This window comes from Misgurnus anguillicaudatus, chromosome 19 (assembly GCF_027580225.2).
Source record: "Misgurnus anguillicaudatus chromosome 19, ASM2758022v2, whole genome shotgun sequence".
In the NCBI taxonomy this organism is placed as follows: domain Eukaryota; kingdom Metazoa; phylum Chordata; class Actinopteri; order Cypriniformes; family Cobitidae; genus Misgurnus; species Misgurnus anguillicaudatus.
Genome location: NC_073355.2, coordinates 51,677,995 through 51,705,426, shown reverse-complemented (window position 1 = coordinate 51,705,426; position 27,432 = coordinate 51,677,995). Strand labels below are relative to the sequence as shown.

General features: G+C 36.6%; 1 protein-coding gene across 1 annotated transcript; it reads right to left on the bottom strand.

Annotated features, from left to right (window-relative positions):
• Nucleotides 1-109: 109 nt before the first annotated feature.
• LOC129436815 (tripartite motif-containing protein 16-like) lies at nucleotides 110-13,414 on the bottom strand. Its single transcript, XM_073857833.1, has 6 exons — nucleotides 12,598-13,414; nucleotides 12,195-12,269; nucleotides 11,906-12,118; nucleotides 2,779-2,923; nucleotides 1,815-1,874; nucleotides 110-718 (listed from the first exon to the last, which is right to left on the bottom strand). The coding sequence occupies exons 1-6, from the start codon at nucleotides 13,159-13,161 to the stop codon at nucleotides 138-140; spliced, it is 1,638 nt and encodes a 545-aa protein (XP_073713934.1). The 5' UTR covers nucleotides 13,162-13,414; the 3' UTR covers nucleotides 110-137.
• Between the last annotated feature and the right edge of the window lie 14,018 nt (nucleotides 13,415-27,432).

Sequence of the window (27,432 nt, the reverse complement as noted above, 5' to 3'; positions counted from 1 at the left end):
TACAACCAAATCCATGTGAAAGTTTGATTATTACACCTGACATAATTTTTAATTTAAATAAACAGTAAGAATCGAAATTGATCTGACAAATGACGGAGATCAGTGTGAATGAGCTTTTATGGGTTTATTGTGCAGCTTTAATATGAAAAAAATGCTATTTGCAGAATCTCTATATCATTATTAATGTTAGATGACAGTCTGAATGCCGTACGCTCATCCAGACCAAACAGAGGATAGAGAGGTTGGGTGAATGTTGTCTGAACTCTGTGAATGAGGGTCATTGTGTCTGAGACGCTGTAGAAAGATAATATTCCTGCACTGTGATCCACATACACTCCTATTCTTGAGATGGTTGGGCTAATAGAAAGAATCGTCTCCATGTTATTGTGCATGAATGAATAATAACTTGGGCTGCAGTACAAATTCCAGGATTGATCATTACGTCCAGCTGCAGAGTCAAGACCCGTTCCCTTTCTGCTCATGCTCTTATACGCCACTGCTATATCTACACCCAACTTTCCCTGTCCAGTCCACTCTACCTCCCAATAACAGCGGCCATTCACACCTTCTGTGCAGAAAACCTCGGTCCAGCCGTCAAATCTGTCAGGATGATCCACATACGGCTGGCGTGAAGTTACGAGTGCACCCGCTTTATTCCACTCGGACAGTTTAATACCATAATTCACTGTATTTGGATCCAGTGTGAACTGATGGAAACCTGGTGGAAAGAACTCAGTGTTACACTTCATACAATATGAATAGGGATTGCTTGTAGTCCTAACCCACTTACAGTAACATGATTACATTGTGATGACGTATAAACCACATTCAGTTAGATTGAACGTTGCTGGAATGTGGTGATTATGTACTAATAACCAAACTGGCACATTGTAAACAATCTCGGCCATGTTTGTTGGAGTGATGCACCAATAATGCTTTCCAACAACTCATTGTATTATGGACACTTTTTATCTAATTTAATGAAAATAAATTAAACAGTTTTTTCCCACACAGTACAGAGGGTTCAATTCTTATGTACCATTTAAACTTTTCTGTTGAAAGAAAAAAATCATTATCTTCTATTAACTGTGTATCCATCATATCGTCTAATAAAACTGCACTGTACCTCCAGCAGCAGACATTTTATTTTGATATCGAATTATATTTTAAATATAACAAAATAATTTTTTCAAGAGTTGTTTAATAGTGCTTCTATCAAACTAGAAAATGTGTAAAAGATCAAGTAACTTAGTTTTGGTGAACCATTCTCTGCAAGCATGTGAAAAATAAGGTCATTGAAATTTGGCTCCCCTGGTGATGTCAGAAATGGATCTTATTATAATAATACCGCCCCTTAATTTGCACTATCCAACCATGACACTGCCATTTAGTGCAGAGAGAGAAAATAATTGACAGCACAATTGAGTTTCAATTTCAACAAACCACCATTATGGTGATCAGTGTTTGCTTCAGCTCATTTGCACTTTAAAGGAAACATCCAGAAACAGCACATTTTTGCACACACCTACAAAGTGTCAATTTTAATATCCTGTAATGAATTATCTATATGGTATTTTGAGCTAAAACTTCACATATGTACTCTGGAGACCCTAAAGATTTATTTGAAATCTTAAAAAAGTCTTGTGAGATGTCCCCTTAAGTTTATAAAACTTAACATTTTTAGGAATTACTAATTTCGAAGTAATTTTGTTGATCCAAAAGTTGACCCAACTTTTACTTTTTTCAGTGTAATGTGTCTCTTATTCGACTGAACTGTAAGTCTGATGTATGATTGATTGATCTCAGTAACTTACATTGCAGGAATTCCCTCCTGTTTCTGGGTTCAGCAATCAAACTCATCTGGGTGTTTGTCACTGTGAAAACCAAATGACAACTGTGATTACATTTCATGCAAAAATAAAATCTACATCTACTGTATACACTCTAAAAAGTGGATCACCTTAAAAAAAATACTACAATAGGTAACAACTAAAAAGTTGTTTCAACTTAAACTAAACTATATCTACTCATGTAAAGCTGCTTTGCAACAATTAACACTTGTGAAAAGCGCAATATAAATAAAAGTAAATTGAATTGAATTGAATTAAAGTGAAATTAGAAACATTTAAGGTGCTATTAATTGAAGTAATTTTTAAAGTTGATCCAACTTTTCATCTTTTTACAGTGTAGTCATGTTTCCATCAACATATTTTTATATGCATTTTGGGATATTGCATAAAAACTGCTGGATGGAAACACCAAGATGCACATGAATAAAAAAATGACTTAAGGCATATGTGCTTAATTGAGTCCAATAAATTTCTTGTACTTTAAAAATATATGCGCATAAGCTATGATGTAAACACATTTACTGAATGAATTCCTCTGTGAGCATAAAAAAGTTATGTGACTTTGCCTTGGAGTGCAATGGGACAACAAAACCGGACTAACCAGCAGACTGATCTTATTGCACATCATCTGAATGTTGTGTTAGTCATTGTGAAAGGTTTTAGCAAAAGTGTGTCGTCAAAAGTGTCTCACACAGTAACGTTTGAATAATTCATTATACAAAAAGACCTAAAGTGCCGTATCCAATGCAAAAACCTACTGTAACTTTTATTCTCTTTGACTCAATTGATGTTAATTGTGCTTTATACACAAATGTGTTCTGCTATACTCTGAATTTGTGCATACTGTAAGTTAAATTTGCAATTAGCAATTTTGGATGGAAACATAACGATGCTTGACTTTGAGAATGAATTAATATCCAGTAGTTACCAGAAATCTTCTTCATCTCTTCTCTGCAGAAACGCTGCAGTTTCTCTCTGTACTGAGTGATAGATTTCATAGCAGCATCAAAAGAGACGTCGGGAGTGATATTGAAGTTTTCTGTAGATCCAGAGAGAGAAAGAGACTGGAAACTCTAAACACAGAGACAAGAAAACAGATGAAATACAACTAATGACACTTTTTACTGTGCATTCACACCAGACGAGCCGGCAAAAACGTGCTATTTGCGCGTAGTTGGACGCTTGAACATTTTGAGTTTACTCGCTTCATTCAAGCATGAAATTCTAGTCATTTAAGACATATAATATATTGCTCAAATTGAGTAAACTTACCAGATTGATTGACACACTCCTAACTCTCTTCCAAACAAGATCCTTTTAATTCCTATAAAAGTATAAAGATGTCTCGTATAGCAAAGATACGGAGCCCGTAAGGGGACACTTTGGTGAATATTTTTAGACCACACTATTGCGTTCCCACGCAATACTTTTGCGTTCCCACGCAATACTTTTGCGTTCCCACGCAATACTTTTGCGTTCCCTCGCAATACTTTTGCGTTCCCTCGCAATACTTTTGCGTTCCCTCGCAATACTTTTTGCGTTCCCTCGCAATACTTTTGCGTTCCCTCGCAATACTTTTTGCGTTCCCTCGCAAAACTTTTGCGTTCCCCCGAGAAACCTTTTGCGTTCGCTCGCAAAAAGAGAATACTGTTTTCGCGAGAAAGCACCGCGCTTCACAGCATCACATGAGGCAGTTCATTAGGCATTGGCATCATTTATGCCCACTGTTTGAAGATATGATATATAACTACTGTTATTAAAGAATTATACAGTATTTCTTTGTATTTAAGTCCAAGTTCAAATGAACAGTGGCATGTAAGAGTAGTCTTGCATATTTAATTCACTATAAAATGGTCTAGTATTGTCACTTAACTTATGCTGCTTGACTTCTCAGCATAAAGATCATTATTAAATTAATATAAAATATTATTTCAAATTTAGTAATAGGCTACCCCATGCCATCTAATAAAGAAGTGGGTACTCCGTGTGTGCCGTGTACCCAGCACTACACCATATGGCATCATTGATGTCCGCTGTTAGTAGATATATAACTACTGTTATTAAATAATTATATTGTATTTCTTTGTATTTAAGTCCAAGTTCAAAATAAAACTCTATAAACCTCTCCATTCTGAAATGGTTTATTCATTCATTGCCTCCTCAGATCTGGTTTGTGCATTTTTGTATTCATGGTTAAAATGTTCAACCTTTTGATTTAAATAATAATTTAACCCTATCCCCATATGGGATTTAAAATGTTCAGTGACATTACTGTCAGATTCAAACGTCTTTTGCGCTGAGCCAGACGGACGATATCATATAGCAACACTATGCACTGTTTTCAACCTCATAATGTTTATTTTAGATATCAGACATTTAAATACACATAAGCACTGGTAAAACAATAGCCTACATTTAGTTTGTAAAATACACACTAATGTTTGTGGAAGCAGCAATACAAATCTATTCAAATAAGATAGTAATTTGCAAATAATAAATAAATATTATTTTCAAATAATAATAATTTGCCGACGTATCAGACAAACACAGTGGAAGTATAAAGTTTACTTTATGGTTTTAAAGGTTATAATGATACATGTTTGAAAGACGGGGATGCGCACCTCCCTTGCGAAAAATAAGTGTGCTTAAATCTGTACTTTTATAAAGTGTACTTTTTACATAAATATAACAAACTTAAATACACTTAAATGTGAATTAAATACAATATTTTCGGCGCACTGAATGCACATTAAATGTAATTAATTTCAAATATATTAAGTTGAAATAAAATGTAATAAGGTACCTATAGGCCCGGCTGCAGGATGAAATGACTGAGGGGGCATTTGAAATTGTTGGGGGCTTAATTTATACCATCAATGAATAATACACATTGAGATCTCGCTTTGGAACGACATATTTTTTATATGAAGCGCTCCATAAAACAGCAAAATTTAAACAGCGTAATAATCCATATTGTAGACGAGAGTATTCACGGCAATGGCAATATCCTCACAACATTATTATTGATCAAAACTTTATTTTGTTTTTATTTATATTAAAAAAAATTCAAAGGAACTGTATTCTTACAGTTATTCAAAGATGCACACATTATTCCGCGATTTGAATAATAGACGAGAGTATTCATATAACGGCAATTACGTCTCATATGGCAATAAATATCTACATATAACTTAACACAACAGCATGATGAAATTAATAAACGGATAAGGAAGCTTGACATGTAAATTGTATTATTATTACCTTAAACACAGCAATATTACTGAAATAAACTCGTAAATGCGCAAAACACGTTAACCGCATTAACAAGTCTAAGCAATAAAAGTGGAAAAGACATTATTATCTCTTAAAACTTTATATGACAAAAATTATATTTAAAGGAAATGTATTCTTACAATTATTTAAAGATGCACAAATAATTCCATATATTATTTCCTGTTTAAGAGCAGGTTCGTCGGCCTCGCTCTGTTATGTAATAGCTGCTTGACAGCCCTTGTGAAAAATTAGCGTGCTTAAGTGTATTGAAAGCGTACTTTTGTGTGCTTAAAACAATAAGAGTATACTTTTTGAGAAGTGCACTTGCTGATAATATAATATAATTAAAATTAAAGACCACTTAATGTACTAAAATGGAATACACTTTAATGACACTATTTATTAACACACTTAAGTGCACTTTTCTTAAGTTTAACTTAAAGAAAGTACACTATCATGACAATATTTCTAAACACATTTAATAAATGATAAGTGACCTACCAAAGGATTTGTTAATTTAAAGTTCATGCAGTTCTTTTTTGTTGTCTGTTAAAATGTTAAAAAATAATAACTTTGAGTTTGTTTGTTTTTTCTAAGGGATGCAATTATTCAATATTGATACTTGTTTGATTCTAATTTTACAATATTAAACTAAGAGTTTTTTTTATTTTTTTTTATTTTTTGTATTTGTTTGGACATATACAACTCATTATTCATTTATTAAATGTACTTTTGCAAAACAAAAAATTCGATTCATAATTATTTGACTACCAAACTGGGCCGGGTTTCCCAAAAGCATCGTAAGGCTAGATCGTAAAAACGATCGTACGAATCATCTTAGAATTACGGGCTGTTTTCCAAAAGCTTCGTAACTTAAGTTGCACTTGAAAATCATCGTAGATCTACGAGTGCTCTGGAGTAATCGTTCATTAATAAGTGCATCGTAAGACAACAGAGTTACAATGTCACCTACAGGACAACCAGCAAATTGCACTCCTGCAATGACGATAATGTAATGTTTTAAATGTTTATTTATTTATTGGGTTCTTCTTTGTTTATTTTATATTAAATATATAATATAATATATTTAAAATTCAAATGAGAAATCAAATTTAAATGACTAAACATAAATTAATAAAGAAGGAAAACGTATTTTGTACAAGTTGGTAAAAGTTTTTTGTATTTTGGTAAAAGTTGGTATACCAAATTGATAAATGGTTCATACCGATTGCTGCTATAATTCATCTAAACATTGTTTTGAAGGGAAATTGCATCTAATTAAAGAAACCAAATAAATATTTACGGTACAATGCAATAATCCATAATAATAAATAAACATAGATAATAAACAGCAAATAATATTAATAATCTAAAACGCAGAAGGCATTTCGCAGTGGGACGAGTCCTAACTAAATACGGAAAAGAATATTTAATAAATTATTAAAACATTTAAAAAGTCATTGAACAATAATGAAAATATATTATTAAAAATATTAGTGCACATCGGCTGAAGATCATTAGCCTAAACAAACTTCTGCTACGAATTCGAGTCATTCTATTGATGACATTTCGGCACTTGACAAATGGATAGCGACTCGTAAGTAGCACTTAAAACCCAGCTGCGAGCGATCGTTTCACGTGCATCTTTGGGAAACGCACGTAAATGAACAACGAATGTTTGTTAAGTAGCTCGTAGAAAGCGCTCTTAAGTGCTAAGTTCAATCGTTATCGGGAAACCCAGCCCTGTTTTATTGTCAGTGTAAGCATTGTGGTTTTTGTTTGTTTGTAATGCATTAAACTGATATGAATACGTATTTAATTAACTAGATTTGTTTTTCAGTATTTTGAGAAGTACATACAAGTAGTTAAAGTACATACTGTAGAAAGATGCATTGAAATCGCTTTACTGCACTGAAATCACAGTTCAACTGATTTAATTTAATTTTATATTTTTGAATTTATTTGGCAAATTTGTATTTGAAACATTACATTTTATTAATAATTAAATGTACTGTTATATACTTTAACTTATTTTTAATTTCACATTAATTGCTTGACAGCAGATTGAATAGTGCACTTTAACTATATTTTAAAAACACTAGAAGCAATTATGAAAGTAAATATAAAGTTGTATTAAAGACCCACATAAGTTGTTGCAAAAAAGCACTCTTAATGGGCAACTTATTGGTTTTATTTTCAACTTAATGTGTGATACATTTGAAATTAATTACACTTAATTTGTATTCATTTCGCTGAAAACATCGGATTTAATCCACACTTAAGTTTATTGTTAACCGACATTAAAGTGTATTTTAAGTCACATTAATTTCATGTCATTATATTGTGTAGTGCACTTTAAGTAGCATATATTGTAAAAACTATAGAAGCAATTATGAAAGTAGATATAAAGTTGTAATAAAGTAACAATTAAGTTAACTCTTAATGGCAACTTATTACAGTTTATTTCAACTTAATATATGATATATTTGAAATTAATTACATTTAATGTGCATTCAGTGCGCCGAAAAGATTGCATTTAATTCACACTTAACTGTATTAAAGTATATTATATTTATGTAATAAGTACACTTTATAAAATTACATTTAAGCACGCTTATTTTTCGCAAGGGAGAAGCGCATCCCCGTCTTTTCATTATAGCCTTTATAACAATAAAGTAAACTTTATACTTCCACTGTGTTTGTCTGATACGTCGGCAAATTATTATTATTATTTGAAAATAATATTTATTTATTATTTGCAAATTACTATCTTATTTGAATAGATTTGTATTGCTGCTTCCACAGACATCAGTGTGTATTTTACAAACTAAATGTAGGCTATTGTTTTACCAGTTCTTATGTGTATTTAAATGTCTGAAATCTAAAATAAACATTATGAGCTTGAAAACACTGCATCAGTGCGAAAGACGTTTGAATCTGACAGTAATGTCACTGAACATTTTAAATCCCATATGGGCATAAGGTTAAATTATTATTTAAATCAAAAGGTTGAACATTTTAACCATGAATACAAAAATGAAACAGAGGGGGTACAAATCAGATCCGAGGGGCAATGCAACGCCGGGCCATATGGCATCATTGATGTACGCTGTTAGATATATAACTTTGTTATTAAATAATTATATTGTATTTTTTGTATTTATGTCCAAGTTCAAAATAAAACTCTATAAACCGCTCCATTGTAAATGTATATAAACCATTTCACAATGGAGAGGTTTATAGAGTTTTATTTTGAACTTGGACTTAAGTACAAAGAAATACAATATAATTATTTAATAACAGTAGTTATATATCTATTAACAGCGGACATCAATGATGCCATATGGTGTAGTGCTGGGTACACGGCACACACGGAGTACCCACTTCTTTATTAGATGGCATGGGGTAGCCTATTTCTAAATTTGAAATATTTAATATGAATTTAATAATGATCTTTATGCTGAGAAGTCAAGCAGCATAAGTTAAGTGACAATACTAGACCATTTTGGAGTGAACTAAATATGCAAGACTAGTCTTACATGCCACTGTTCATTTTAACTTGGACTTAAATACAAAGAAATACTGTATAATTATTTAATAACAGTAGTTATATCATATCTTCAAACAGTGGGCATAAATGATGCCAATGCCTAATGAACTGCCTCAGGTGACGCTGTGAAGCGCTGTGCTTTCTCGAGAAAACAGTATTCTCTTTTTGCGAGCGAACGCAAAAGGTTTCTCGGGGGAACGCAAAAGTATTGCGAGGGAACGCAAAAGTATTGCGAGGGAACGCAAAAAGTATTGCGAGGGAACGCAAAAGTATTGCGAGGGAACGCAAAAAGTCTTGCGTGGGAACGCAAAAGTATTGCGTGGGAACGCAAAAGTATTGCGTGGGAACGCAAAAGTATTGCGTGGGAACGCAATAGTGTGGTCTAAAAAAATACACCAAAGTGACCCCTTACGGGCTCCGTACAAAGATGATTGACTCTCCATTGTTGTTTTGTTTTTCTGCCTCCGCTTGCTTCCTGTAATCACATCACTGCTAGAGCAAGCTCCTTATTGGTTAACGCGGCGCAAAAGTTCAGATCATGCGTCAGCGCTCAATGCGCCATCCATGCCATTGAGCTGAGCCATTCGCGCTTACCGCGCCACAGAATGACTGTTCGTGTCTTTTCATTGACTTAACATGTAAATCATTTGCAGTTGCCGCCTCTTCCGCATCTGGTGTGAACGCACCATTAATCGTGCTTCCATTTATGCAAAGCATTACTATTATTATTGCGCAGGGATATTCTACATCTGGACAAAACTTCGGCATGTAACTCAACCTGCGTGGTTTGTGGTAGACCCATGAAAGAGGGCTCAAATTGACCGGTTTAGAGGTGTGCTATGACTTTAATAAGTGCAGGATTTCCGAAAGGGAAAATTTATCAAATTTGCAGAGTAATATCTTTGCACCACAGTGTCATAGAGCTGTTGCGGTTGGTTTATATCATTCATGCTGGCAAGCAGCCTATAGAGCAGGGGTCGGCAACAGGCGGCCCGCGGGCCAAAAGTGGCCCGCCAGGAATATTTTCTGGCCCGCCGGATTAATTTGAAGTCCGTTTTTTTATTTTCTTTTTTTATTTTACAATACCAGTTTACAAAAATGGCCCCGTGTATCATTCCTTCATTCGTTTTTTCAAATCAAAACCAAAAAGAAAATAAAGAAAAACGACTTGTTTTCTATTATTTATTTCCTGAACTAAAATCAAACGACTTGTTTTCTGAATGTTCGCTCAGATCAAAAATAAAAAAAATTTTATTGAACACCTTAGCAGACATATATAAATTTAAACAGATCAGGTAGTCTAATAACAGATTACATTTTAATAAGGGTTTGAAAAAAGGGTTTGAATAGCAACCATGCTTTCCTGTATGTCTCATTCGCTTACAGTCCGACTTTTTAACTTTTTTCATTATTATTTATTCGCTTATAACACGCTAATAAATAATATGTATTACCTGATAAAAAATATTTGCACTAAATGCTGCACAAAACTCTTCCTCTAGCCCAGAGGTCCCCAACCACCGGGTCGTGGACAAGTTGCCATCGGCTTGCAAGAATGTCCTGAAAAAATGCGTATACGGGCCGCTCTTTCTCGTTCTCTTTCTCTACCAGCGCATCCGCGATCATAGTTGTCATTAGAGTTTGAGCATACTTCTAAAACACAATCGATCAAATAATTGCAGAGGTATAACTTCATGAATCATTTGCAAATTTACTTCGTAAATCAATGCGTCACGCGTGAAGACGTTAAACTCCGTGACATCGCAAATTACTGAAAAGTAATTGCAGGCTTTTAGAAATAAACTCTTTTACTGTAGTAATATTTTAACTAATACACTTTTAACGTAAATGTCAAAGGAATCTACTGTTCTGTTCTGTTACTTGAACTTGGGGCTCGAGCCCGACCTAATTGGTTCGACCTGCTTTCCAGAACAGCAAGTCAAGTTCGTTTACCGTTAATTATTAAGACTAAATGGGCAGATAAATTCGTTAAAAATGAAAGTAATCCGCCAAAATATGGTTTTTACATGTCTATTAAAATAAAGCCATTATTAATTTTTCCTAACGCATAGTTCTTCGATCTTTGCCTCAGTTTAAAACGTTATAAATTTGGCAAAGGAGGATTTTCAGCAATTAGTTTGAACAGCAATTCCGCAACCAACTATGGTTTCGGTTTATGTTGTTTAGAAATCTGAGTGAGAGGCTTTGTCCTATTTAATTTATTATTTATATTTCATTATTTTTTCTGACATTTTTTCTCTGCTGACAATACAATGTTAAAATAATACTTATATTGGCACGAACAACATTTATAATTGTTATAGGCTACTTCATCTCTCTCTTTTCGTTAGAGACATTTGAATGTGAGATTCTGGAAACGAGATCTAAGGTTAAGTTTTGCGGACCCGTCGGGAAAAAAAGCTGGGGGAACACAGAGTGTATTTTAAGCGGTTTACTGAATAGAACCTTGTCGGAGCTGGACAAAAAAAACAGTCCAGCGGAGACCTCCTTAAACCTTAAGTGTGTATGTGTGTGTCCCGGATAAATATTAATAAAAAAAGGAATACAGTTCAAAAGTCGGACTGTAAGTCTTTCATGAGAGCATAAATCACTGTAATATGTTACCACTATAGTACTATTTAAAATTATTTCATTGATATATTATACCTATAAAGGTGTTAAATAAAAAAAATTGTCTAATCCAGTAATTAATTTTTTGTTCTGAGCACACAATCAGAAAACCGTGGTGGTTAATTTTTTCATTTTTGTTTTTAATTTGAAAAAACGATTGAACAAATGATTCACAGACTCATAACCATGCTTTTAAAAATTTTTAATGCCGTCTTTTAAATAGGAAATAAAGACAATGTTTCTTGACAAAAGATCAGATAGCCTATACTAGGCTAATTAAAAAAAAGACGCAAGTGTGCCAACAGCAGTTGGCCCGCCATCTACTGGCTAAAAAAATATTGGCCCGCGGCCAAAGTTACTTGCAGACCCCTGCTATAGAGTATCATCATTGGCCACTGCCAAGACACTCGCTATCAACCAAATACAGCACCATAGCAACAGAATAAACAAAGCTTTATATCTCTGCACCACAACATAGTAACATTTTTTTTTTATATATTTTGTTTCCCGAATGTTTCCACAACAAGCACCACTCCACATTTTCTTCACAAATGTACCAATCTTTAAACTGTAATCGCTGTATCTCCATGTGTTTATTTACCTGGAGAAACTGAAAGTGATCTTGTGTTTGTGAAAACGTCTTTATTTCAGCATCTTTCCTCTTTAAATCTTCAATCTCCCGCTTCAGTCCCTCCAAAAGTCCTTCAGCTCGACTCACTGCAGTCTTCTCCTGATCTCTGATCAGTTGTGTCACTTCAGAGATCAGTTGAGTAAACATCATCTCACAGTCCTCCACTGCTGTCTGTGCAGATCGCTGTTATATCACACAAACATTACAATCACATCTTACTGGAAAACACAATGAGCTTCAGTCTCAAACATCATCTCACCTTATAAGAGTCCACCGTCTCTCTGAGCTTCTGAAGATCTTTCTCTCTTTCCTGGATCTTCTGATGAACTTCATTCTGTGTTGAATTTTCAACATTAATTTCAACAAATTAAGTTGAGTGAGCTTCATTTTTAATTTTAAGTACAATCTCCCAGCTTATGTTCAGATAAATCTATCCAATTGTGTAAGAAAACGATGTCATAATTTTATTAAGTTAAACCAACAAGCTATGTTTGTGGAAAAAATTATATTTGAATGAAACAAGACATTAAAGTATACAATGTGATGTTGTTGGTTAGTATTTCTGAGATTTAATTACAGAGTTTACGATAAATTAATTTATTTTATAACAATTAACTGAAGTTGATGCTTAACTTAAGAATATGAGTTTCTTTAAATCTCACCTGTTTCTCTGTGCTTGCTGTTGATATGGATACAGTGTCATGATTTCTGTGTGCATCCACCATACACAACATACAAATACATCGCTGGTCAGTTCGGCAGTACATGTCAATCATTTTATCATGTCGAGAGCAAATCATCTCCTGCAGTTGTCCGGTGGCTTCTACTAAGTTGTGTCTTTTACCTCTGAAGAAATTCTCATGTTGATCAAGATGAGTTTGACAGTAAGAGTTCAGACACATCAGACAGGATTTGATGGCTTTGAGTTTTCTTCCAGTACAGACGTCACACTTCACATCTCCACTAACTTCAATTCTTGTCTTCTTCAGTTTCTCCACCATCTCAGCGACCACCACATTCTTCCCTAAAACAGGTCGTGGACTGAAGGTCTTTCTGCATTGAGGACATCTGTAGATTCCTCTCAGATCCTCTTGATTCCAGCAGTCTGTGATACATCTCATACAGTAAGTGTGTCCACAGGGAACAGTCACTGGATCCTTCAGGAGATCCAGACATACTGAACATCTGAACTGATCCTGAGCCCATGATATACTGGCTTCTGCCATCTCACAAACACACACAGATCAAACCTAATGCAGCTTCACTACCTTTATACCTTTAAACCAAACAGATCACATATTTAACAAACAGGTTTCTCTTAGTGATGTGGTTTATTGTTAAAACATTTTTCTTCTTTGTTATTTCGCAATGTATATTTTTATTATATTTCTGAAATGTAGATCCCTTGTCATGTATTCTCCTCATTAGCTCAATGCATTGACTAAAAGGGTGCCAATAATGATGGCACACATATATTTAACAAAGATTATTATATAAAACTCTTGTGTTTGCAATAGTTGGTTTTGAATTAAAGCAGTTTTTTACCAAAAGTGTCAATATTAGTGGAGGGCACTGGAAAAGTTTCTGATCATAATTTATTTTTAAGTTTTATTAATATTTTAAATAAGTTTTTAGTCTTAGTTTAATTTTAAGCTTTGATCTGGACAAAACTGAATCATTGATGCTTCTGAAAGGGCTCAGCAAAAGATGAATGCTGTTGGATCAGATCTGGGAATAAGCCAAAAGGATAGTTAATTTATAAATACAAATGTTGTCATCGTTTATTTAACCTGTTTAAAACCTGTATGACTTCTTTTTTTCTGTGAAACACAGGAGAAAATATTTTGAGAAATGTTTAGTGGTTCTTGGTCCATACAATGTAAGTCAATGAAGCCTGGAGGCCAATATTGTTTACCAAATACCAACATTCTTCAAAATATTTTCTTTTGTGTTTTGCAGAAGAAAGTACAGGGTAGGGTGCGTTTCCCAAAAGTATGGTTAGCCAACTATGGTCACAATTCCTGACAACATAGTTCAATGATTCAGGTGTTTCCTTTGTACATTCACAAACTTGTGTGGTGTGAACGACAGCTCTCGAGCTGTGAAGAATAGTTCCTTGTTAGTATGATATGTAGATTTACATTAATCGTGCTTTTGAACAAAATAAGCAAAGCAACAATACTTTCCCTGTGACGTTTTACAGGATTACACACAACTTAATTTATGGACATTTATAGTCTGAAATATCTACAACCCCAAATCAGAAAAAGTTGGGACACTGTAGAAATTGTGAGTAAAAAGTAATGGAATAATTTACAAATCTCATAAACTGCATGTGCAGCTTACACATCTGAAAAGGCACCATCAATGCTGAAAGGTTTATCCAAGTTCAACTGTAGATACATATAATCCCAGTCAGACGTCGTCTCTTTCAGGGAAGACCTTGCATTTTCCAACATGACAATGCCAGACCACATACTGCATCAATTACAACATCATGGCTGCGTAGAAGAAGGATCTGAGTACTGAAATGGCCAGCCTGCAGTCCAGATCTTTCACCCATAGAAAACATCATAAAGAGGAAGATGCGACAAAGAAGACCTAAGACAGTTGAGCAACTAGAAGTCTGTATTAGACAAGAATAGGACAAAATTCCTATTCCTAAACATTGGTCCTCCTCCAGCTGTTCCTTGTGTGTACATTTGACTTTTCTGGCCTCTTATTGCTGCCTGTCCCAACTTTTTTTGGAATGTGTAGCTCTCATGAAATCCAAAATGAGCCAATATTTGGCATGATATTTCAAAATCTATCACTTTCAACATTTGATATGTTATTTATATTCTATTGTGAATAATATATAAGTTTATGAGATTAGTAAATTATTTCATTACTTTTTTACTCACAATTTCTACAGTGTCCCAACTTTTTCTGATTTGGGGATGTACTAAAAATTGTGACGTGTTTAATACTTATTTTGCAGCCACAATGTGAAGTGATGTGTATTATTTTTGAATAATGCAACGGGCCAATTATTCCACTTATACTATTATTAGCATAAGACATTGTTTAGATGTTTCAAGACATTTGACCCCAAAGTTCAACCCAAAATACAATTTTGTCATATGATGTAATTGCCAATGTATTTTCCCTTTTTTTAATTCTTTATGCGAACCTTGTACTCCCTCGGACTGGGGCTCCATGCAAGATGTTACCTCGTGGGATCTCAATGATCCTAAGAAAGGCGAGAAATCAGCCCAGAACTACACGGGAGGAGCTGGTCAATGACCTGAAAAGAGCTGGGAACACCGTTTCCAAGGTTACTGTTGGAAATACACTAAGACATCATGGTTTGAAATCATGCATGGCACAGAAGGTTCCCCTGTTTAAACCAGCACATGTTCAGGCCCGTCTTAAGTTTGCCAATGACCATTTGGATGATCCAGAGGAGTCATGGGAGAAAGTCGTGTGGTCAGATGAGACCAAAATAGAACTTTTTTCTGTGAATCATGGGGGTTGTAGCATCAAGCTTTGGGTGTGTTTTTCTGCACATGGGACAGGGCGACTGCACTGTATTAAGGAGAGGATGACCGGGGACATGTATTACAAGATTTTGGGGAACAACCTCCTTCCCTCAGTTAGAGCATTGAAGATGGGTCGAGGTTGGGTCTTTCAACATGACAATGACCCGAAGCACACAGCCAGGATAACCAAGGAGTGGCTCTGTAAGCATCATATCAAGGTTCTGCCGTGGCCTACCCAGTCTTCAGACCTAAACCCAATAGAGAATCTTTGGAGGGAGCTCAAACTCTGTGTTTCTCAGCGACAGGCCAGAAACCTGATTGATCTAGAGAAGATCTGTATGGATTAGTGGGCCAAAATCCCTCCTGCAGAGTGTGCAAACCTGGTGAAAAACTACAGGTTAGTTGTAGTTTAATAGTTAAAAATAAAATAATTAACAAAAAGCAGGAGGACGAGGGGGCGGGGACAAATGACAAGACACCGGAGGCACATGCCAAACACAAAAACAAGGAATGAACCTCCACACAAGGCCAGGCACTGCCAGAACTCTGCCACCATGACAAAATACAAATATAACAAGACTTCAAGGCAGAGTCCTGACACAGTAGACATGCACCTGTGATGACAATTTCGGACCCCTCCATGATTTCTAAGTGGGAGAACAAAATAGCAGGGTGTTCAAATACTTATTTTCCTCACTATATATATTATGTTATGTTTAAATCTTTTCTTATTTACTACAGGGAAACATGATCAGGTACTTGAGACTGGTCTCGAGACCGATTTCTGCTTTCTCGGACTCGTCTCCCGAGAAAGACTCGTTCTTGACTCGGTCTCGGACCACAGTGAGAGGAGAAGGACTCGTAGTCTAAGACCAAGTCCTTGAGACCAAATCACTTTTTAAACTTCATATAAAAAACACACTGAAAACATAACAATAATAATAAAATGCAATAATAGGCAAAAGATGATGCATGTGGTAGGGATTTTTTAATGATAGTAAAAGCATAGTCCATATTACAATGTTAAGACTGCTCCTCTAAACTGAAATGTTTTTATGGTCTTGGTCTCGGCTCAGTCTCGACTCCTAAAGGACTCGGTCTCAACCCTTCAAAGACTCAGTCTTGACTTGACCTCGACTGTATTCAAAATAAAAACAGACTCGGTCTCGACTCGGCCTCAACCCTTCAAAGACTCGGTCTTGACTCAGACACGGCATAGCGGTTTCGTCCCCATCACTAAGTCATTCAAACCACATTTTGTAAAGACCAGAACAAAGTCATGAGTTTTTAAAAAGCCATTTTATTGCAATTATACCATCAATTTATGACAAATCTCCAGATATCAATAATGAGCTGCAATAAGAGAAAATAACATGAAGTTTGTATAAGAGACATTATAAGAGTACATCTCTCTCACTTCCTCACAGAAGAGCAGAAACTGAGCACATTTTAATAACATCAATCCCTTACATTTAGTCTTCTGGATGATCACTTATGATGTTAAACGTAATGACCTGAGAGGTAGCCATGAAGACTTTACTCAATGTGACCCCAAAGATGTGTTCAGAGTTTACAGTGTGTGTGTGTGTGTGTGTGTTTAAAAAGAAAAGCTGGAGCCCTTCACCCTTCATAAACATAAAAGATCCTTAAAGTACAAAACTGGCCCTTACGAAAATGAACCATGGTTTTACTAAAGGTCAACCCAAATACATCATGGTTACCGTAGGAAAACCAGTGGTAATCGAAACAAAAAAAGTGTTTACTACACATTTACTATAAAAAAACACATGGTTAATTTTCGTAGGAAACGCGTTTAAGAACAGCAATCATTTTTTAAGGCTATAGTGCATAGTGCCGCGTCTACATGAGTCTTTATTCCTTCAATCCTTTTCACCAGTGCAGTAAAACTACATCCATTTTATTACTCAGAACAAAGAGACAAACATGTTATCTGTAATAAAACTATCTGTGCAAAATATATGAAAAATACAATTTATTTAAAACAAAAGTGAGATAAAATAAACTACAGATACATAGACCCTTAATATCAGTTTAGATAGCATAATAACTATAACATTAACTATATCGATAACTTTATTAGCGTCCACACCACCAAATTATAACTTTATGCTAATTTATGCTTCAATTGCATTAACTAATTGCATATTTCCTCCACAGTGTCATTTCAAATGCAAGTGCACTTTATAGTTAAGAAGATTTGATTGGCTGTCATTGGTTTATCGTTCATGAGTTGGAAAAAAATAGCTCTGGAAGTGATCCCAACAACATGGTTTCTTGTATCTTTATTTTTATAGTTGTGGTGTGAACTCTGCTATTCTGTGGTGTGATCTTAAATACTGAACTCAAATGTTTTGAACTTTTAAAAATGTTTTTAAATGTTTTAAAATGTTCTATATTGCAGAGGCGATTCTAGGGTTAGAGCTTTAGGGGTGCTGAGCACCCAATGAGCTCCGCTGCATTTTTTCCTACAGAAACCAATAATATGTCTATTGAAAAATAAGTATCATTTTAACATTGGTTCAACTTACTCCAAATTCGATTTTTTTTTGAGACTTTTCAGGCATGAAAACGGGTCAGGGGGGAAAAAGATGAGAAGAATATTACCCCTCTAGGGTCTGGGAGCACGCTCCCCTTAGAATTTTTTTTAAATTACATATTTTAAAGCATCAATCTGATGAGTTTTGAGATGCATTTTTTGCCAACCTTTTTCTTTCTGATTAATGGCGAGCTAGCACTTTTTTTTTGCCATTAATGCCATATTAAAGTCTCAGGACAAAAGGTGGGCTACAGCAGCAGTGTGGGTATGGTTTATGTGAATATACAGTGTATCATTTTAAGCCTTTGTCAAAATGACAAATCTCCTAATTTATAACTTTTATGCCTACAACATATGGTAGGTTTATTAATAGTTTGTTAATTTGCAGCTTTTCTTTTAACAGTCCTTTAATTGAACCATTACCTTTACTATATGTCTAAAACAAAACCCTTGTGACTCCTGCACTAAGGGTTAAATACGTTATCCCCTTCATATTAATCTACAATAGATTAATGTGACAAACTTAAAAAAATGTATTGTCTAGTTTGATAGTCAGACAGTTAGTGATTTCACACATAACTTACCGGTACTCGTGGTATACAGTGATATGTAGTTTGTTTTCACTCTGTTTCAAACGCCATGTTTTCATGACGACTGACCAGAAAAGACACACGTGACGTCATGTTTACATGACTCCCGATTGTTAAAATAAGTCTCAAATTAACGATAAATCATACAATAAACTTTAACAACGGAGACACACGTATGCAACTACCACTGAGACGCACAAAACTGCATGCGTCTTGCGGAAGAACATTGTAACCGGCGCTACTTCTCTCCGTTGTCTACGGACGAGTCACCCAGGTACTGTGCTACTCCGCAGCGCGCGGGTACCCGCCGGACTAAAATAATCCGAAAATAAACACTTATTATACGTGTACCATGGTGATTCAGTATAAGACAAAAACACGGCTTGAAAGATTGATTTGTGATGTACTCGCTCATTATAAACATAACGTAAACATTTTGTAAGATTTGAACAAAAAAGTTGCATCACAACACTTTTAACTGATTCTCACTCTGCGTGTGTCTTTCGGGCTGAATGACGGTCGGGCTCAGCGATGCAGGTACAGAGGAGTAGAAGAAGAGGATGACACCATTTACTAAGCGGGGAGGTTTTCATTTTCTAGCTTAACATATACATTTTAAACCACAAACTACGGAGTATGTTTTGGACATTATTTAACCTTGTCAAAGACGAACGAACATTTTAGAATAAATAAATTTCTTGCTCCAAGTTTTAGGGGTGCTGAGCTCCTTTTTAGGGGTGCTGAAGCACCCCTAAAAAGGGGCTAGCCTCGCCCATGCTATATTGTTTTGGCACCTAAATATAGCATTATAAGTCTTAAATGAAAAGTAAGAGTCGAACGAATGTCCAGTAGTGAACTGATTGTTTAAAGTTTTTATATCGTAATTCGGTCAGAAACGTCATGATTGTGAGGTGAACAAATAGTTTTGTATAAAAAAGGCTTGGATATTCCATTTGCTTGGGGATTTATGATCAATTTTTTTTGGACAATTTCACTGAAGCAAAAATAAAGGGAAGATTTTGAAGGTAAATAAACAAACGTAAGGTTCGTAAGGTAAACAAGTAAACAAACGTAAGGTTCAGGTAGCTAACAACTAGATTATTGTTTTATGACTGCTGTGTGTGTACTAGTCTATACCATTAAATAAGCAGAATGACTTTACCAGTAAATAATCAAATGTGCAATGGCTGTCTTTTTCCAATTCGCTTAAAGTTACACGCCATAACCAAAACTGGTAAACTTTATCAGATAGTGGAAGTTCCCTTGTGTTGTGTTTGCAAACAATGTCAGGTTATGAATTTGTATCCAAACATGTGTGCTCTCTATTTTATTGTTTTCATTTCTGTGGAAAACGCTGACAGTTGCACCTGTTACGTCCGTGTAGGTGTGTCTTTGATGTTGTGTCTCTCTCTCTCTCTCCGCTCTCTCTCTCTCCAGATACACCCAGTTTCCCCATTGGACCATCAACATGTCAATCATTGCAGTATATAAATGACGTCACATCAGGTTCCACCAATCTCCATTCTCCCACAGTTTTAAAAAGGACGCCAGTTCAAACGCGCGTCAGTCATTGCGGCTCATCTACTGTATATACTGTACAATTACTATACACCCTTCTGTTACTGTGTACTGTCTGTTTCGCTTGTTATATTTACCCCGCCTGTGTATGTCAGTTCATTCTCGTTTTTTGTTATCTCATTTATTCCGTTGTTTTGTCCTGAATGTTCTGGCGTTTCGTTTTCCCCGTGCCGGGGAAAGGCGGACAGGTAAGATTGTCGCGCGACATACATTGTGCACACGTAGGGAAATATTAATTTTGTATTAGACACACTAGTTTAGGAGTGAGTGCCACCCTTGTATGTTTTTCCCCGACTTTTATCTAGCTAGTGTAGTTTAGTTAGGGCGTGTATACGCTGAAGACCTTTTGTTTTATTTTTATTTTCTTTAGATTAGTTTAGAGGTCTTTAAAAATAGTTAGCTTCGTTTTGTTTTGATTCTTTCGTTGATTTAGCACCACTCTCGTCCCCTTTCCTTTGGTTCTGTGTTTTGTGTTCTACCCTTGTAAATATTGTAAATATTATTTTGCTATTCTCATTTTTGTTTTCTTATTATTATTATTATTATCATTATTATCATTATCATTATTCACACTTTTGTCACTTTGTTCACTGGTTCACATTTAATAAATAATTTTCAGTTTTATTCCCGTGTCTGTCCCCTGCCATCCAAACACACACACACCCAAAAAGGAAAAGCTTTTCAAATAAAATGTTACATCCCTCACCCTAGACAGCCTTGGGTCGTAACATTTATTGGGGGCTCGTCCGGGATCATTAAAAATTGATAATCCATATAAATTTTTTGAAAAATTTTCCCTGGGTGTGCATGCTTTGGTGGCGGACGACTTTGTGTTAGCGGTCTGCTTTTGGCCTGCGGTTGGCGGCCTGTTTGTTATGCCGCGCTGCGTGTTTGTGTGGGTGTGGTGTGTAACAGTCATGGCATTGTTTAATTTGCAAGCCTTTATTGGTAATCCTACAGCAGAACAAGTTGATTTATGTAGAAAAAATGAGTTGGAATCCATAGCAGAGCATTACAATATTTCTTTGGGCAAACAAATGCTTAAAAAGGAAATCAAACGTAAAATTCTACAAGGTTTGGTTGAACTTGATGTTCTTCCTGTGATAAGTGCTGAGGGTGGTAAGACCGGTGGGAAGGTTGATGTTGGTGGTGATTCTGTTGGCCATTCTAACACTGACGATGAGGTGGACGAACGGGTTGGAGCTGTGGGTGGCGCGACGGCGGAGGCCGGTGCGAAACCTGGCTTGTCACCCTTCGATCCATTTTCACCGGTGTCCACGGACTCGAGGATAGATGCCCGATTAAAAGTCCGTTTGGCCCGCCTACAAATAGAGGCACAAGAAAAAGCTCAGGCACACCAGGCTGAGTTGGAAATGCGTCTGGAAGTGCGCAGGCTCGAGATCGAGGCCGAAAAGCAGGTGAAGCTGCGGCAGCTCGAGCTGGAAGCGATGAAGGTCGCCGCCGGCTCGGCTGCGCATCCAACGCCCGCACAGGTCTCAAATGTTCCTCCACCGGTTAACCCGTCCTCAGTTGCTTTTGATGTAAGTAAACAAATTGCATTAGTACCACAATTCAGAGAGTCGGAGGTGGATACTTATTTTAGCGCTTTTGAGCGTATTGCCTCCTCCCTTTGTTGGCCCAAAGAAGTTTGGCCTCTGTTATTACAATGTAAATTTGTTGGAAAAGCTCAGGAGGTTTGTTCTGCATTATCGTTAGAGGATAGTTTGGTGTATGACTCGGTAAAGGCTGCTGTTCTTAGAGCATACAAGCTTGTTCCTGAAGCTTACAGACAAAGGTTTAGAAACCATAAAAAGAATTCTACCCAAACTTTTGTTGAGTTTGCCAGGGAGAAAGGAACTTTATTTGACAAATGGTGTGCAGCTAGTAAAGTGGATGACTTTGACTCGTTAAGAGAACTTGTGTTGCTGGAAGAATTTAAAGGATGTCTTCCTGAACGTGTTGTGGTTTACCTTAATGTGCAAAAAGTAACTTCATTGTCTCACGCCGCTGTTCTGTCGGACGAATTTGTGCTTACGCACAAAGGGGTTTTCTCCTCTGCCCGTAGCGAGAAAATTCCTCCGGTGCCGACTCATTCTCAGTCAGCTCGTCCCAAGACTAGCTCCCCTCAGCCAAAAGAGATTAGAGAGTGTTTCTACTGTCACAAACAAGGGCATATTATAGCTGATTGTTTAACGCTTAAACGTAAGCAGCAAAACCAGCCTAAAGGTGTAGGTTTTGTTAAAACACTTGAAAAAGCACATACGCTAAACGAAGTCATTGATGATAATTATTTACCTTTTGTTCTGAAGGGGTTAATTTCCTTAACTGGAAAACCTGGGGAACAAAAAGAAATAAAAATGCTTAGAGATACGGGTGCACTACAGTCTTTTATTGTAGCGGATGCGTTGCCTTTGAATGAGGAAACTTTTTGTGGGTCAAGTGTAATTGTACAGGGTATTGAAATGGGTTTCGTAAAGGCACCGTTACATCGTGTATATTTGAATAGTGATTTGTGTACCGGCTTTGTGAAAGTGGCTGTGCGACCTTCTCTGCCCATTAAAGGTGTTGACTTTATCCTTGGCAATGACCTCGCTGGAGGAAAAGTTATGCCAATATTAGAAGTGGTCGACAACCCAGATGTGATTTGTCAGGCTGAAGATCTTTCTGGTGATTACTCTGATGTTTTTCCTGCGTGCGCCGTCACTTGCGCTCAGTCACGGAAAAACGGAGAAGCGGTTGAATTGTCAAATTCTTTCTTAGCTCCTCTTTTGGTTGATGACGCTCCGTTAGAAGTTGTTGACTCTCCTAAAAAGAGTCACACTTTGAAAACGGGGACGCCAGGTTTTGGTATCGCAGACTCAGATAACCTGAGGTTGTCAGTTTCGCGAGCGCAAATAGTGGCCGCTCAAAAAGAAGACAAGACACTCGCGCCGTGTTTTAAAACTGCTGTCTCGTGTGAATTCGCTAGGGATAAGAAAACTGCTTACTTCATTGACAATGAATTGTTAATGCGTAAATGGTGTTCCACCCCACAGCAGGATTTAGACTGGAATGTTGTGTACCAAATTGTTATTCCTTTACCTTATCGACAGCATGTCTTATTTTTAGCCCATGATCATCAGTTGGCTGGTCATCTTGGTGTAACTAAGACCTACAATAGGATATTAAGACATTTTTTCTGGCCAGGATTAAAGAAAGACGTTGCGAATTACTGTCGTACGTGTCATACCTGCCAATTTGTTGGAAAGCCGAACCAGGTTGTTCCGCCTGCTCCGCTCTCCCCAATTCTAGTGGTGGGAGAGCCGTTTGAGCATGTAATAGTAGATTGTGTTGGACCGTTGCCTAAGACTAAATCAGGTAATCAATTTTTGTTGACTGTCATGTGTGTGGCTACCCGATTTCCTGAAGCCTTTCCATTACGAAAAATTACTGCTCAGGTCATTATCAAAGCATTGACAAAATTCTTTTCAACATTTGGTTTTCCTAAAATTATCCAGACAGACCAAGGCACTAATTTTTTGTCAAAACTTTTCAATCAGGTATTAGAGTCTCTTGTTATAACTCACCGAGTTTCGAGTGCGTATCATCCCCAAAGTCAGGGCGCACTCGAACGCTTCCATCAAACCCTTAAATCCATGTTGCGCAAATATTGCGTGGAAACGGCTCGTGATTGGGATGAGGGTGTCCCTTTAGTTCTGTTTGCCGTGCGTGAAGCTGTTCAGGAGTCCCTCAGATTTAGTCCGGCGGAGCTCGTTTTTGGGCATACCGTCAGAGGTCCTTTGAAACTTTTAAAAGAACAAATCATGTCTACTGAATCGAGTTCAAAAGTTAATATATTGGATTACGTTAGCAAGTTTCGTAGTCGCTTGCATGATGCATGCCTTCTTGCTAAAGAGTCATTGGCCTCTGTTCAGGAGAATATGAAACGCCAGTATGATTTCAAAACAGTTGCCCGTTCATTTTTACCTGGTGACAAAGTGCTAGTACTTCTGCCTGTCACAGGTTCATCACTGTCTGCCCGGTTCTGTGGTCCTTATACAATAGCTAAGAAAATGAGTGAGACAGATTATATGGTTAATACGCCAGATAGGAAACGTCAGTCTCGTGTTTGCCATATAAACATGCTAAAATCTTACCATGACCGTGAGAAACCCCTCGCAGATGCTGCGGATCAGATGAAAGAGCCCACTATCTCTTCCGTAGTTACCGCCGTTGATCTGGGTTCCTCTCGTGGTTGTGTGGGTGATGACGAGGATGGAGTGATGCTTCGCAACACTCCTCAGCAATGTGCGCGGTTACCAAACTCTGAAATAATAAAAGATCTCCCGTCATTCCTTACTCATTTAACTACAGAACAGAGTTCTGACATTGTTAAATTGATTTCTGATTTTCCCTGTCTTTTTGGCGATGTTCCCCGACAAACCACGGTCTTGCAGCATGAAATTAATGTAGATGGTGCTTGTCCTATTAAGCAACATGCTTATCGTGTAAATGCAATTAAAAGATCTATTATGCGCCAAGAAGTAAAATACTTACTAGACAATGGGTTAGCTAAACCAAGCTGTAGCCCGTGGAGTTCTCTGTGTCTTCTGGTTCCCAAACCTGACGGAACGTTCAGGTTTTGCACCGACTACCGTAAGGTCAATGCGGTAACGGTGCCCGACAGTTATCCTCTTCCCCGCATGGAAGACTGTATTGACAATGTTGGATCAGCACATTTTGTTAGTAAATTGGACATGTTAAAAGGTTATTGGCAAGTTCCACTCACCCCTCAAGCTTCTGAAATTTCTGCTTTTGTAACTCCGGATCATCTTCTACAATATTCTGTTTTACCATTCGGTCTTCGTAACGCACCTGCAACGTTTCAACGACTTGTTAATTTGGTGCTTGGTGATGTACCCAATTGTAGTGCGTATTTAGATGATCTCGTTATTTATTCAATGGATTGGGCTGAACATGTGTGTACGCTAAAAGCAGTGTTTGAGCGCCTTGACAAAGCCTCTTTAACACTTAATTTAACCAAGTGTGAATTTGGACAGACTACTGTTACCTATCTTGGTAAGGAAGTGGGTCAGGGTCAAGTTCGCCCTGTTGCGGCCAAGGTCACGGCCATTATGGAATTTCCCGTTCCCACCACCCGCCGTGAGTTGCGCAGGTTTCTGGGCATGGCGGGGTACTATCGAAGTTTCTGCAAAAACTTCTCGACTGTTGTCCAACCTCTCACCTCCTTGCTAAGCCCATCTAAGTCTTTTGTGTGGTCCCCTGAATGTCAATATGCTTACGTTAATGTTAAGGCTTTACTCTGTAATGCTCCTGTGCTTGTAGCACCCGATTGTACTTTACCTTTTAAATTGGAAGTGGATGCCAGTGGTGTTGGTGCTGGAGCTGTTCTCCTTCAGGAGGATAAATCCGGTGTAGACCATCCCATAAGCTATTTTTCACGGAAGTTTAATAAACATCAACTCAATTATTCTACAATAGAGAAAGAAGCTTTTGCCCTTATTCTGGCTTTACAACATTTTGAGGTTTATGTTGGTTCGAATAACTTACCTATTACAGTTTTCACGGATCATAATCCCCTGGTTTTCTTGTCACGCATGTACAATCACAATCAACGTTTAATGCGTTGGTCTTTGTATTTACAAAACTTTAATTTGGAGATTGTGCACAAGAAAGGTAAAGACAATGTTCTAGCCGATGCCCTTTCCAGAGTTTAACCCTCTAATTGTGTGATAGAACAAACACCTGTTTGTTCTTAAGGGAGGGTGTGTTACGTCCGTGTAGGTGTGTCTTTGTTGTTGTGTCTCTCTCTCTCTCTCTCTCCGCTCTCTCTCTCTCCAGATACACCCAGTTTCAAACGCGCGTCAGTCATTGCGGCTCATCTACTGTATATACTGTACAATTACTATACACCCTTCTGTTACTGTGTACTGTCTGTTTCGCTTGTTATATTTACCCCGCCTGTGTATGTCAGTTCATTCTCGTTTTTCGTTATCTCATTTATTCCGTTGTTTTGTCCTGAATGTTCTGGCGTTTCGTTTTCCCCGTGCCGGGGAAAGGCGGACAGGTAAGATTGTCGCGCGACATACATTGTGCACACGTAGGGAAATATTAATTTTGTATTAGACACACTAGTTTAGGAGTGAGTGCCACCCTTGTATGTTTTTCCCTGACTTTTATCTAGCTAGTGTAGTTTAGTTAGGGCGTGTATACGCTGAAGACCTTTTGTTTTATTTTTATTTTCTTTAGATTAGTTTAGAGGTCTTTAAAAATAGTTAGCTTCATTTTGTTTTGATTCTTTCGTTGATTTAGCACCACTCTCGTCCCCTTTCCTTTGGTTCTGTGCTTTGTGTTCTACCCTTGTAAATATTGTAAATATTATTTTGCTATTCTCATTTTTGTTTTCTTATTATTATTATTATTATCATTATTATCATTATCATTATTCACACTTTTGTCACTTTGTTCACTGGTTCACATTTAATAAATAATTTTCAGTTTATTCCCGTGTCTGTCTCCTGCCATCCAAACACACACACACCCAAAAAGGAAAAGCTTTTCAAATAAAATGTTACATCCCTCACCCTAGACAGCCTTGGGTCGTAACACACCGTAAATATTAATGATTAAAACAATTAGTTTTATGTGCAATTAATGACAGATTCTTGTCAACTTCATAAGATGTAACTTCTGATGCAACTTGTCGCTCACGTCAGGTTTTTATTGATTTATAATGTAATCATAATCAATAGTGACAATGACTCTTGAGTATAACAGCTTTCAGTCATCTTGTGTTGCTTTTATAATGAACCTACACTGCATACGTTTGTATTTCCTCATGTACACCAATAGATTATAGATTAAAAACATTTGATACAAACCTTGTTTCTCCAAATAAATTTAAAATGTATTTAAACACATTTGTAGCCAATCAGCAGTAAGAGACGTGTCTACTAAACTACATTGTTGCCTGGGTTGTGTATGTGTGGGGTGGGTCTATCAAAAGAAGGTCCAGATTCTATTGGGGTAGGGGTGTGTTTGGTTAGGTGATTTTAAATCTTTCCCCATCATTTACGAGTTATTCCTGTAATCTGTAATTTATAAAAAACTGATTTGTTTTGTGTATGTGTATGTTTTGATAATCATTCTGATCTCTAACAAAATTCCTTTGCAAAAATGCAATTATTTCAGCTTTTTCCTAAAAATTTGATATATTTATATGTTTACATATTTATAAAGACAATTTTCCTG

What these genes read in the sequence shown, in the direction of transcription:
- LOC129436815 (XM_073857833.1), bottom strand. Translation starts at nt 13,161, where the DNA reads ATGGCAGAAGCCAGTATATCATGGGCTCAGGATCAGTTCAGATGTTCA. An exon ending in AGACGGTGGACTCTTATAAG is followed by an intron (nt 12,119 to 12,194) that starts GTGAGATGATGT and finishes GTGATATAACAG; the next exon opens with CGATCTGCACAGACAGCAGT. An exon ending in AGAGATGAAGAAGATTTCTG is followed by an intron (nt 1,875 to 2,778) that starts GTAACTACTGGA and finishes TGGTTTTCACAG; the next exon opens with TGACAAACACCCAGATGAGT.